Genomic DNA, 14,327 nt, shown 5'->3' with positions numbered 1-14,327 from the left:
TTTCCGCTTCATTGGAGGAGGAAAGCAGAAGACAGGTGTACTTATTGATATGGATTTATTCATTTATTTATCTATCGATTCGTTGCTGTAATTAGTGACCCGCGGTAGAGGGAGGGGAGAGAGAGGGAGAGAGGGAGGAGGGAGGAGAGGAGAGGGAGGAGCGAAAGTCAGACAGGAGGTGCCCGCGTAGCCTTACTTTATGATTAGATTATTCCCATCTTTTTCTACCAAATGATCGCATCGCATTATCATGCCGCTTTGTGTGCGCGCATTCTCCAAAAAAACAGCCAGCTACTAAACCAAATCATTACAACAACCAAAAAGCAACTCTACCCGGACAGTTTTCGTCCCCCTCCTCGTTTTTCCTGTACCGGAGGATTCACCGGTTGGACAGCGTGTGTGTGTGTGTTTTTTTGTTGTTTTTTTGTTGTTTGAGACTTTTACATGACAGTGCCCGGGGGAGGAGAACCCTTTCTTTTTTCCCCGCAACCAAAAAGAGAGACAGAGACGAGAGCCGCCGCGGTCTTTTTACGCACAGCTGGTCTGGACACAATACATGGAGTCCAAGTGCGTCTGCGCCACACGTCCGATGGAGAGCGGCTGAGACGGAGCTTCACGTGTGTGCGATGAGAACGGGTATCAGCCGCCGTGTTAGCCTGCATGGATAACAGCTTTACACCGTCAACCCAAAGCTTAGAGCTGCGCGCCCCTGCGTGCGTGCGTGCGTGCTTGTGTGTGTGCGCGCGTCGGACTAGTTGACTCCGAGAAGACGCGCAAGTAAAACGGGACCGTGATATCCGTCTGGAATCCCGAAGCCGCACAAATCTTAAAAAAAAAAAAAAAAAAAAAAAAAGCTTTGGAGATGTGAATCCGCTGGGACACGGACTCGATCCACGGGAGGAAAAAAGCCAAATACAGAGTGTCTACTTTTTTTTTTTTTTTTTTTTTTTTTTTTTTTTTTTAAAAACACCCAAACGTCTTTAACAAACCGGCAGTCCACAAACCTGGAAAGCATACGAAGAATTGGCCAAAGATCGACGGATAAGAAAAAGAAGAAAAGTGAGACTACAATAAAAAAAAACCAAAAAAACCAAACAAACAAGGACCCCCAGGTCGACAGAGGACCATGTTTGTCCCCCTGCCGGTCCCCTTCGTCTTTCAGAGAACAGCGTCCGACTTCAGCGCCTGGAGACTCAAGTCCTCGCTGGCTCCGCGGTCCAGCCCCGGTAAGAGACTCTTTTTTTTTTTTTTTTTTTTTTTTTTTTCCTTCCGGTCCCTTTTTAATCTCCACTGTGCACCTACACAAAGAATAAAAGCCGTTTTTTTTTATTTTTTATCTTTGGCTTCATTTTTTTTAAATTCATTTCTAGGACGGTAGATTTAGTCACAGTTATACACACAACATTTCAATTTAATTCACTTTTATCTCAAATGTAATAACGGGCCATTAAACTTGGATAAATTAATTCCATTTTAATCCTCTCTATATTTGACTTAATGTGACACAACATGCAACTCGCATCAAGCATTGTTCCATTTACTAAAGTAATTTCTACAGCTGAAAGATATGCACCCCCAAAACTGAATGTCTTATAAAAGCCTTCATATGTAAATTATTTTAGAAAGAAAATAAATCTGCCAAGGCGTTTAGATTATTTGTTTGATTTGTATGAAATTCAAATTACCTTCCCTCCTAAAATTACTAGTGCTCTTCTTGTGATTTGTCTCATTCTGCTTTGATCCAAATTACACAAACATGTGAAAGGAGCATCCTAAATTCAAGTATCTGAAGAAGAATCTGAAGATTAAATATTTCAGCCCTGAAAGCACATTTATTTTCTTGTAACCATTTTTCCCCTTGCATCTCCGCAAAGAGAAATAAAGCAGCATTTATCATTAACAAAGGCAGAGAGTTTTATTGAGAATCCGAAAATTGAAAACACACGCAGGAATTGGATGCATGAATATTTACCTCATTAGCATCCATCACACAGAGAGCCACACTCTCTGCTCGTCTTTTCCTCTTTCATTCATGACAATCCATCCATCTCGCCCTCCATCCCATCTGCCTCCTCCCCTCTCCCTCAGTCCTCCTCGGCCAGTAGACTGTAATATTCATGGTCATCTATCGATCACAAGGTATTGATCGCCGACGTGGGGCCACGTTGAGTAGAACAGGAGTACAGTGGAAGTTGGCTGAAGGAGAAAGTTTGACGGAAAAAACAGAACCAGAGTGTAATCTTCTAAATGATTGAAATTCAAATTTCTGTCAAAATAAACCCAATCTTTAATTATGTAGTGAAACTGATATCCCTATAATTGGGCCATCACTACAGGGACTCTGCGAGTTTGTCACTCAATAGTTGGTTACTATAACGACCTTATCAGGCCTCTATGCTATGCGTTTATACCCTGTGATCACTCTTATATTGCTTTAGTTACCTACAGTGTGGTCAATTAAGAGCAGCAGTGCTCTTTATGTTTTTTTATTTCCATCTCACTGTAATATTATTAACGGGCTGTATCTGTGTTATTATTATATCCATAACTATAGTGTAATAAATAAAAAAAGAACTACAGAACAAAATGGCCACAAGTGAAAGAAAAGAAAATGTATTCTTCTGTCAGTATGTTAGTTTATCTTTCCATTTTTGTCGTTGGGTCAGAGGTCACCCGGTTCTCAAGTCACCTGCTTTGGGTTTTTTTCCTTTCCACCTGTGGGAGTTTTAACACTTGGCAGTGTGACTTGTTCCAACACAAACCGCATGCGTGTGCTGAAGTGTGTCTGCATGTTTGGAGCGGGGTGCTCTCCCCCCGTGTCCCCCCGTGTCCCCCTGTGTCCCCCGTGCTGTGTGCTGAAATCCTTCCAGGCGGAAATTTCATAACGACAGATGGGGGGTAAGGTGTGTGTGCCGTGCCGTGCAGAGCTAACTCAGGCTATCACCTTAAGTAGGTGTCAGGGGGAGAAAAAAACCGATCCAGGATTTAATGAGAGCTGCTCCTGGAGGCTCTGACAAGGCGACATGTGACTATTGGCTTCTGTTCTGGCTGGGGGCGGTGGGACGAGGGGGGTCAATCTCTATGTCGGTCCTTAAAGAAATGAAAGTGAAATACTTGATGAGAGAAGTAGAGGTGGAGGCTGGGTCAGAGAGGGGGGGGGGGGGTGACGGAATGAGCAAATGCATAAATTAATAATACATGATAAACGAGAAAGGCGAAAGGGTCCGTTAGCGAATTAACAGGTGGAAGAACCAATGAAAGTGAGTGAAAGAATTATTGAACAGATGGAAAAAACACTTCTATTCTATTCATCTATTCTTTTAATGAATATGACCGCATACGAGGAGCAGGTGAATAAGTTCATTAATGAGTGGAAAACAGCCAGTCGTCTTATCTCGTGTGTCTTTCCTCCACTGAGGAAATTAAAGGGTTAAAGTGCCCAACATTGTTGGTATGCCAATACACACAAGAGAAATAAAACGACTCCCCGTCCGTTTTGTTTTCCTTCTCCTTTTCCTCCAACTTTTATCCTTGATCTCTGGAGAGAAAGAAAGTCAGAATCCCCCTGTTTCTCTCTCTCCTATTTCTGTGAAGTATTCACTTGACACGAAAGCCTTTTCAGTAAAATGCAAACTCTCTTTCTCTCTCTTTCTGTCTCTCTCTCTCTCTCGTTCCCCATGGATGGGGGAGGTTGTTGAATTGGATTTGCCTGGTGTGGTTTGGGCCGGGGCCCCATAAGCCACTTTAGCTAAGTCTGTTACCCACAATTCTCTCTCTCTGATCTGCGCCTTTGACCAAGGTGTGCATCTGTACGATTGCCTGCACCTGTACGTGTGTGTGTGTGTGTGTGTGTGTGTGTGTGTGTGTGTGTGTGTGTGTGTGTGTGTGTGTGTGTGTGTGTGTGTGTGTGTGTGTGTGTGTGTGTGTGTGTGTGTGTGTGTGTGTAAATATCCAGGTGTGTTTGCGTCAGTGTGTGTGAGCAAAGACGGGGGTGTCAAAAGTGTAAGATGAGGTGAGTGAGGTTCAGTGGAGGAGGAGGAGGAGGAGGAGGAGAGAGAGGTCCTAAACAGCAGACGTTAGCAGACAGTGGTTCTACAGTGGATCTAAAGCAAGGGCTTATGGGTTTTTTTGTCAGCTCGACTCTTTAACACTACGCTGTAGTCAGACTGCTGGCCTCAGCTCAGCTGGGCCTCAGACACGTCACCACGGTGAAACAGTCACTGGATCAGATTGTTATGGAAGGGAGGAGATATCTTCTTTGTTCTTTTAATCTCCCAGTCATATATATTAGGTTGTTTACTGTCACCCAATTCAATGGGTTGGGTCACTTTATGAGCTTTCACCATTAAAGGAAACCCATCAGTCTAAATTCTGTATTAGAAGCTCCCTCTACTAATGGAAATATTAATACTGTGTTTATATTTAAATATTGTCAGCATTATTAAACCATGCTACATGTGCCACTACATGACTACCAACATTATTACAATCAGCGGGCCCTTTAACTCATTACGTATGCAGAAAAAAGTTAACAACCTCAGATGCATTTTACCAGGTTGAGCTTATTTATTAATTTTTATTTATTTAATTTGTATGCGGTTGTTGCAGTTGAGTAAAAATATCATACCGCCCAAATATGAAGTCCATGCGTTGATTTTTAAGACCATGGTAATTGAACACATTTGTTGTTTTTCACGGCGTGCTGCATTTATGGTTTTTTTTGTAACATTCTCTTTTTTTTTAATTCAAGAATAACTCAAACTCTCTTTGTGTGTAAAGTGAGACGTTTCTGTACTAAACAAGAGTGAGCAGCAAGATTGGACCATTCTTTCTCGTTTGCTGCTCAGTAATACACCTTTGCTGTGCAACTACCACAGATGAACCCGCTGAAGAGACCGACGCTCCTCGTTTCATTTTGAGCATCAGATCTTTGTCCTTTTTTTTTTTTTTTGAGCGGACAGTCTAGCTGTGCTGTGTGGTTTTTGTCAGAGGACAAGGGGACCTGTGGCTGCCGCTGCTCCGTCCCTCCTGCTCTGCGCCGCAACAAAGGAAATCTAAATGCTCTTTTTTTATTTTATGTACACTGCTGTAAAATCCTCCAGGGCCACCGTGGCCCACATAAAACTGAGAGCTGTCAAAATCACAGAGAGAAGCCACGTGTCGGGGGGGGGGGGTATATTTATGCCGACTACTCTGAGAGGCTCTAGTCCTTCAGCACCGTGTTGGTTTTTACTCTCTTCGGTCCTAACCTGCTCTGTTCTACTGTCTGCTTTTCTGGTCAGTTTACCTCTTTACACTGTAGCACATCGTCGGAGCAAAGTGATGAAAAGTCGCGAAAGAACACAGAGAGCCTTGTAACAAATATATTTATGCAGGTGGTATGAAAAATACCACACACACACAGAAAACAAGCCAAACAAACAAAAAAAGGAAAAATCTTGTGACTGTTAAATCCAAATGAGCACAGCGACAGCGTCGTGGAAACATGCTGGAACAATAAGGCAGTGTGTCTGCTGCTCTGCTCCATCCTATTCTATTGTTTAATAACCGGGCAGAGAAACTTTTATTGCAGAGTTCAAGGCCCAAACCTCCTGCCCACACACACACACACACACACACACACACACACACACACACACACACACACAAAGTGCTCCGTGCTGCTCGATAACTACCTCCTCTCCCACCCAGGATCTTCACCTCGCGGTGCCCAGGAGGGGGTTGTGTTGTCTGGGCCACACCAAGCTGGGCCTGAGCAAAGGCCCCGGTGCCTAGATTAATTGGCTCTGTGTGTGTGTGTGTGTGTGTGTGTGTGTGTGTGTGTGTGTGTGTGTGTGTGTGTGTGTGTGTGTGTGTGTGTGTGTGTGTGTGTGTGTGTGTGTGTGTGTGTGTGTGTGTGTGTCCGTCCATCCATATGTTTGTGCATGAGCCTGTGTGCAAGGGCCTGTATCTGGATTTCTTTGTGTTTTGTGCAAGGAATATGTGGAGGTTGGAGCGGCATTTTATTTATGCATTTGTGCGTGTCTGGACTCCATACATATATTATCGGTGTGTGTGCATGATTATGTGTTGTCTGTGTGCAGTTGTGCGTCTGCAGCAGTGTGCAGATGTTTTGGTTAGGAAAGAACAAAAATCCATGCATTTATGCTTATTTGAGTGTGTATTTGTCTGCGTGCGTGAGTGCTGCAGGCCGACAGGTAGACGATTCGATAATTGCACGTTGAGGTCAGTTATGGATTCGCCGGGCATGTGCGGTTCATCTGGAAAACCGCAAACTCATGGCTGCCCCATTGTGTGAGTGGTTTTAACCTTCCACCGCTATTGATTAGCCAGCATTGACTACTCTGCCGCCACTCCATTTCTGTGTGTGTGTGTGTGTGTGTGCGTGTGCGTGTGCGTGTGTGTGTGTGTGTGTGTGTGGACTGTTGATATGTTTGCATGAGAATTTGTGGTTCTAACGTGTGTACGTGTGGATGTGGACTGGGTGCTCTCTGTGACACGAACGATCGCCGCCAATGTGTAGGAATGCGAGAAAAGTGAGGACACCTGTCTGTGTGTGTGTGTGTGTGTGTGTGTGTGTGTGCGTGTGTGCGTGTGTATGGATCAGATTTTAAAAGGGGCCGCGTCGTCAGTGAGTCCCGGTGCTAACGTGATTGCGAATGACAAAGCGTCCAGGCGGGTTTGTTAGCTCCATAATGGGGAATCAATAGACACAACACAGATGTCAATACAACATGCTTTATTGCGTTAAGCCGCCTCGCCCCCACCCAGGGCTCTGCACACACACACACACACACACACACACACACACACACACACACACACACACACACACACACACACACACACACACACACACACACTCAAACTATATCTAAGGATGTATCTGCTATGTAGTTGCTGTTTGAAACAGATGCATGCAGATAATAAAGTATTTAGACGTTCTCACACACACACAGTGGCTTCGCTGTCAAACCAGTTCGCACACAGTGCTACCCTCACACACGCACACACACACACACACGACCACATTTTCATGCAGTACGTGCTATAAAGGGAAAACAGTTTTCAGTGTCATCATGCTTTAACTGTTTGAAGTTTTCAAAAACATTTTCGTCTTGACAAATAATCACTCCGGTGTTTCTAGACTGCTTTTCCCAGATTTCACACTTCCCAGAGAAACATCATGTTTTTTTTTGTTATTTTGCTTTAGTAGTTTGAGCCAATTGCACGTTTGTTTAATTTATTTAGTTTAGTGAATTTGTCGAGATAATTATGTTCAGTTTATTCTGAATAATCCAGACGCATTCCACGCGTTACCTCCTGTGGGCCAACAGATGTGTCCCACAAAAATATAACCCCACACACACCCCCTGATTGAAGGCAAATGTAAGTAGCTTCATACCAGGTATCTATATATTTTATCCACCTCCTTTCACATACAGGCTCTGTATATTACCCTCACACACACACAAATGCTGTCATTCCAAAGGGCACACACACACATATGCGGACCCTTTTGTCTTAGATGATAAAAGTCATTTCACACCACGGACACTACCTGCTGTGAGGCTATGAAATAAAAAATAAAACAAATCCCCCCCAACCAAATATGGTCACCTGAACTCTGCTTCCCCTCTCCTGCTGTCCGTATGTCAGTCCACCCAACCAGCTCAAACTGTCATTGTTACCGTGGAAACATTCATAGGCCATTAGACACACACATATAGGAGGAAAAGGAATCTAAGTAAACACTGTCCTCCTCCACACACACACACACACACACACACACACACACACACACACACACACACACACACACACACACACACACACACGTGCATCCTTCCATTGGACAGTCATCTTTGTCTTGTGCTCTTGATGGTCACAAAGACCATTAGGGGCTAAATTGGCTGTACTCAGGCTATATTTGACTTCCCCGTGCGTCTCCCTCTCTTTGGGTTTGTAATCGCCGATCATAATGTGTGTGTGTTAGTGTGTTTTTGTGGCTATTTGTGAGTACGTTTTCTGGTATTTCCGTGTGTGTAAACATGAGTACCAGTGTACTTACTGAGTACTTATTCCTGGTGTGTGTGTGTGTGTGTGTGTGTTTGAAAATACGCGTTTCCTTGATGGCTCATCTTAGTACTGTGTGTGTGTGTGTGTGTGTGTGTGTGTGTGTGTGTGTGTGTGTGTGTGTGTGTGTGTGTGTGTGTGTGTGTGTGTGTGTGTGTGTGTGTGTGTGTGTGTGTGTGTGTGTGTGTGTGCGCCCAGTGTCCATTTTACACCCCTACTAAATAATGAATCCTGTGCACAGCGGGGGAGCTTTTTGGTTTAACACCGATGCACGCCCGTAATCGAATGCACTCAGTGTGCGCTCCCCCTTTTGTCCGACACGCCGCCTGTCGATAGGCCTTCTCCTCAGCACGTATAAACGCCATAAAGAAGCCTGCGCCTGTTCATTTGTCTCGTTGCTGGCATTCCTTTTCTTTGCGCTCATCTCCATCTCTCCATTCAACCCTCCCTCCATCACTATATTTCCCCACCTCTGCCCCGGCATTCCACCCGGGTGTGTGTTCGGTCAGAAGAAGGGGAAGGTTGGAAAGAAAAGAGAAAACTGTGCTGAGGGAGACGGACCTGAAGGCTGTTCATCTGATTGGCGGATGGTCTTGAGGTCAGGGCTGCTGCTCAGCTTCTAATTAAGCAGAATGATTAGATTCCACACTATAGACGAATCAGAGGTGTGTTCAGGGCTGCAACACATTGCAAAACACACAATTCATATGATTAAGAAATAAATGTTTTCATTAGGAGTTTTAATGATGTATTATATAAGATAGTGTTAGGAAGTTAAACAGGTCATATTTCATCTCTATCATCAATTTATGTTGCTGGGAAAGCATCTCCTTCAAACATCTGTTTTTTTTCAAGTTTCTAACCGAAAACTACATTGAAAACTATCATAATAGCTCCAAATTTACCTCATTTTCACTGAATAGTGCATTAACGTATCGCGCATCATGATGTAACTCAATGCAACCTCAGTGAGTTAGCCGTTAGCACCGGTGCTGCTCTACTTCCGTCGATTTCAACACAGATTTGTCATTCACAATGTAGCATCATCAGGGATCGGCGAAAAGAAAGCAATAATGCTGATCTCTTGAACACGTGAGGATTAATGCTGCGTTCCAAACAAGCCAAACACTATGTTTTACTGTTATGGCTAAGGAAACTATAGCCGGCTTGGTATGTAATCTGTATGTCTTCGGGGAAAGACCCCTCTCTGTCAAACAGCTTCCATGAAAACATTGTTTTTTGAAAAATGTAGCTGTCGGGAAGACATGCAGCGAACTAATCTTACCAGTTTCAAGCAAAATTCCTCCTGTGCTAGTTTGTTAAAAAGTAGATCAGATATTAGATATTCTTGCAAGTAATTTGCAGCCAATTAGTCGAAATAATGAAGCACTGTAGTTCTAATCAGAAAACGCTGCTTTTTATGTAACAAAATGACAACAAATCTATATTTCAAACGTGTTAGGAACATGATAATGCTATGATCAGTGGGAGTATGGTAGGTCTTCCTGTAGCAGGTGTGTGTGCTTATCTGTTAGCTAATGTCCATCACTGCCTGCTGCTGCTGCTGCTGTGTGTGCGATACAGAAGTGCTGGCCTTTGTGCCAACCTGAAGAGCAGAGATCTTGTTCCCCCTGCTTGCATGAATAGAGAGAACGTGGCTTAGGAAGGGCTCCTGTCCTCCTTCACAGCTCTCTGACATAATGAAGCCGGCGTGTGATCCCCCCCCACCACCAAAAAGAATCCTTTCTGTGGAAGTGTGGGTAAGCTCGTCTCAACGCGCGAATCCGCCATATCAAAGCTGTAGGATTTTATTTTATTCTTTTTAAATAGAGATTAAAAAGACAAGGCCGTGGATAAGCAGAGTGTCGTTTTGTTTTGTGTGCGTGTATGTGTGTGTGTGTGTGTGTGTGTGTGTGTGTGTGTTCCTGCGTGTGTGTGCCTGCTTGTGAGTACACTCTCCCCATCCGAGTGTTTGCATGTTTACGTGCACCACTGTAATGTAATCTCGCAGCGCCGCAGGGACGTTTTATGCACGCCAACGTAGTTTGTATCGAATAAACCACACACGGAGAGCGGACGCGTGTCCTTTGTGCGCGCCCCCCCCCCCCCCCTTTCTTTTTTTGCATGTCTGCAACCATGTGTGTGTGCATGCTCCCAGGCAAATATTAATCCCTGCAGCCAACAATGCGTTCCTTACATTTAGCTAATAAAGTCGAATGACAAAAGTGAGGTTACTAAGATTGGTTTCCACCTCTTTTGTCTCCTCTCTCCACCCATCCGTCCCCTTGGCTGGTGGTCAGCACTGTTTTGGTGGGGAGGGGTGGGGGGATTTAAACAACCCCCCCCCAATTTAATTTAGCGGACAGGGGTTATGGTAATGAACGTGGAGGGGAGAGAAAGTGGGGGTGTGTGAAGGAGGAGAGGGGAGGATGGATGGGGAGGAGGGGCCCGGGGCTCCCCATTTACCTCAGGAACACCACGTCCTTCTTCCCCCTTGACCCCCACCCCCACCCCCACCCCTTCTCTTCAGTCTTATGGAGGGACCAACGATGAATGCAAAGGGTTTTTAGTGAAAAACGTAATATCATGCAGGATGGAGGGGGGGTATGTATGCACAGAGACAGAAGTAAAGTGACAACAATAGAGGACGGAGAGAGGAAGGAGGGGTTGGACGGGCGCCGGGTTCCGGGCCCTTTTTTAATAAATCTGAGTGCTCTGGTTAGTGCTTCAATCTGCTGTACTCAACTAACCCCCTACCCACATTACACACACACACACACACACACACACACACACACACACACACACACACACACACACACACACACACATGCTTTCAAATACATACATGCATTTACTCTCCGTGACTCATTTTCACCCACACATGCTGTCGCCAGAGCCACAAGCTCAAGGGCTTTTAGAAGGTGTTTTCAGCGGACTGCACAGCTGATGCTGCTCCTAATTGATGCCGTCCACCCGGACGAAAATATGACAAACTAAAGTGTTTTTAATATTCATCTAGATTCTTTTTTTCTTCTTCTTTTTTTGAACTTTTGCTTTGTTGAAGGTTTTCTTCAACCGCCTTCGTAGTAAACACAGAGCAGAAAGAAAGGGAAAAAAAGCGCTACTGTAGATTTCCACAAGCATTAAAAAAACAGAAAAAAAAAAAAAAAAAACAGACTAAGAGCATTGCTAGACAGCGAGCTATTCAGCACAAGTACTTTGTTGGGCTGTATGTGCTGCGTCTAATGCGAGCAATGAATCCAGTTTGAGTGCCCGGTGAGTTAAAGCAAAAAACACACAGCTGCTGGCTATGTACCTTGCATTTCTGGGTCCATTTTGTTGTTTTTGAAGGTGTAATTTTCTTATTCGTCACAGATAGCCAGCCCAATTCTGATGGCACAGTGTCACTTCAAGACGTCTCCAACTACAACTACAGCAGAGTCTAATAGCAGAAAAATCTTTTCGCTTGTCTAAAACATCACCAGTAAAAACATCAGGTTTCAGATGGAAAGAGAAAACAGGGGCCTCTTTGTGGACCCCAACCATTTTGTACCACTGTTTTAACAATCGTTCAGCGTGAGACCACTGCAGAGAGAAGTCCCCAGTAAGACATGCTGGGTTTCTTTTTACAGAAGGGGTTCAAGTTCGGTCTCATAGATTCCTAAAACCTTCGGTTACCTCGTCTCGTAGTCTGCCTTTAGCTTCGTGATGCTGATGTTGAAGTCATGTGACCTTGGTGTAGTTCCTTTGTAGCCTAGCGTTGGCTTTTTACTTCTGCCGATTACATTCCCGCTTCAGAAATCTTAAAAAATGGTGTTCATTTGTGATGATCATCTTGCTGACCAAAACGTGTAAATATTAAATTTGTTTGCCACACAGATTCAAATGAAAACTCTCATTGGTTTTTTGTTGAGGTAACCAGAGCAACTTCCTGTTTGACCTGCAAAATGGAAAAAAGAAAAATCTAAAAATACAGCCAAGCATATTTTCCACCAGCCAAAATAAATAATTGCACAAGTTTCAGTGCCTTTCATAGAGTTAATAAGCTGTCATGTTGAATACAAACTTAAAGACGAGGCCGGAGCAAAATAGTTTTATTTATTGATCAATGGTTAATCATTCAAGCCTGAATACAACTCAAGAAGTCTGTACTTCAAAAGTATTAACTATTAAATATACTCAAGGATCAATAACAAATGTAAATGTGAAGGTTAGTAAACCTATCGAACGCTAAATCATTTTGGCGGGCGTCAAACTGTTATCAATAGCACGCATTCTAATACCTACATTTCAACATATTCAACTATACATCCAAACATGACAAAAACGTATCAGCTGTTGGGTTACCTAGCAACCAAAGAGGCAGCGGTTCAACGTGGGCTGGCATAAAACTGATGCTTAAAGCTGCTAAACTCCTTCTGAATGTGAGCTAGACCTCTATGAGACGCCGATGGGACTGCCATGAAAGACTTTGTTTAGGAACAGAATAAAAGCAGGAAAAGCGTAGGCTAAAAAAACAACACATTGATCGCTCTACATCATTTAAAGTACCTCGGTCAGCCCGTGAAGTTGCCATGTACCCCCCCCCCCCGATGCACAGAGGCCAGACGCACTCAACAGCAGTTCTGAACACATAATCGTCTTCACACTCCGCGGCTCCAATCTCTCCCTCCATACAGTACGCACGCGTTTACTACATCAGATAAAGGGGCGAAAAAAACTCTTCTTTTTTCTCTCCTCCCAGCTCTCCTGCTTATCACCGCTCCCCCTCCTCTCTTCTTTTTTATTATCCTCTGTTTTTTTTTCCTTAAGCAGAGGAGTGCTCAGACCAGAAATGAAATTAATCTGTTGTACTACACCCCTTCCTCCTCCTCCTCCTCCTCCTCTTCTTCCTCCCCGCTCCCCCTCCTCCTCCCGCCTCTCAATCTCATTCTCTCTTTGCTCTGCGGGGAGGATTGGACTCGTCACTTTAACCTCTTCATATTGGATATGAATCTGTTAGCCCGCCTGCCCCTCTCTCTTACACTCGCTTCCTCGATCTACATAGTTCCCACACACTCACACAGGGACGTGCACACACACAGAGGCACAGTCGCACTTATTTACGCTCACGCGCTCAAGAGCTGTGGTGAACACAAGCATGCGCTGACACGGCTCTTCATTCCGCGCAGGTATCCAAACAAATCTTTCGACGAATCCCGTTCCTCACTCACACACACACACACACACACACACACACACACACACACACACACACACACACACACACACACACACACATGTTGACATCCCTGACAAACTGTCCTCCGGCGGGTTTCTCCCGGTGCTTCAATCAAAGCCATCGATATGAATCTGGGCTGTTTTCTCCGTGCTGGCGGCAGCAGCAGCAATATACCGACTGTACTTTTTAGCAGCACCGCATCTTTCATCAGGGCCTGCGCCTGGAAAATAGCTGTCCCCCCCCCCCGCAAACGCCACTTCTACATATAGACGGGCGATATTGCAGGATTTTTAGCTTTGGCCTTGCCTGAACCACCCATCCTTATTAGCGGGGGATGCTTCATACTTCATATGAAAAAAAAAAAAAAAGGGGCAGTCAGGGAGATGTTGGGGGGGGGGGGGTGAGTGAGCAAGCTTCTCCTTAATGGTTTCCCCTAGGGGTTTTAGCAGGAGCTGGTGCAGCCGCACAGTCATAGCGGACGAAATGGGACAGGTGAAGATCCTCCCCCTCCTCCTCCTCCTCCTCTCTAAAGAGTGGTATGAATATGGTAAATCCGCTGTCCGCTTGGCGGCACGATTCTCTCCCAGAAAATGGCCCTGTGTCCGCATCCCTCGGGGGCATACAAGCTAAGGAGATTCCGCATTTAGGGCCCAGCACTCACTCCCTTTCTGCTTTCGGGGAGGGGCTGTGCGTTGGGGGGGGGGGGGGGGGGGGGGGAAGGGACCCCAGCCTACCCACAATCCTCCTATCTATCTAAACAGCACCGCAGCAGTGATAGCCCACAACACAGCAGCTAAGCTTCAACATGGTGGCTGGAGCCACAATAGCTTCACCGCTATCTGGATGCAAGGCTTGTTCACTCTCGCGCGCACACACACACACACACACACACACACACACACACACACACACATGCAAAGCCTCTATCCATGTCAGTGTCTCGCTGGCTGAGTGAGGTACATTTAGCTAGTGTTCGCCCGAGGCGGTGAGGGATCACCAATGACCATCGTCATGTTCTGTTACACAC

General features: G+C 45.0%; 1 protein-coding gene across 1 annotated transcript in view; it reads left to right on the top strand.

The window, feature by feature from the left end:
- Positions 1-1,126: 1,126 nt before the first annotated feature.
- The window catches only part of LOC129097601 (POU domain, class 2, transcription factor 1), a 58,407-nt gene continuing 45,206 nt past the window's right edge, over positions 1,127-14,327 (top strand). Inside the window, 1 exon segment of the mRNA XM_054606501.1 lies at positions 1,127-1,226. Within this exon segment, the coding sequence (XP_054462476.1) occupies positions 1,127-1,226 (100 nt within the window).

This window comes from Anoplopoma fimbria, chromosome 10 (genome assembly GCF_027596085.1).
Source record: "Anoplopoma fimbria isolate UVic2021 breed Golden Eagle Sablefish chromosome 10, Afim_UVic_2022, whole genome shotgun sequence".
Taxonomy (NCBI): Eukaryota; Metazoa; Chordata; class Actinopteri; order Perciformes; family Anoplopomatidae; genus Anoplopoma; species Anoplopoma fimbria.
This window is presented reverse-complemented; position numbering and strand designations above follow the sequence as displayed.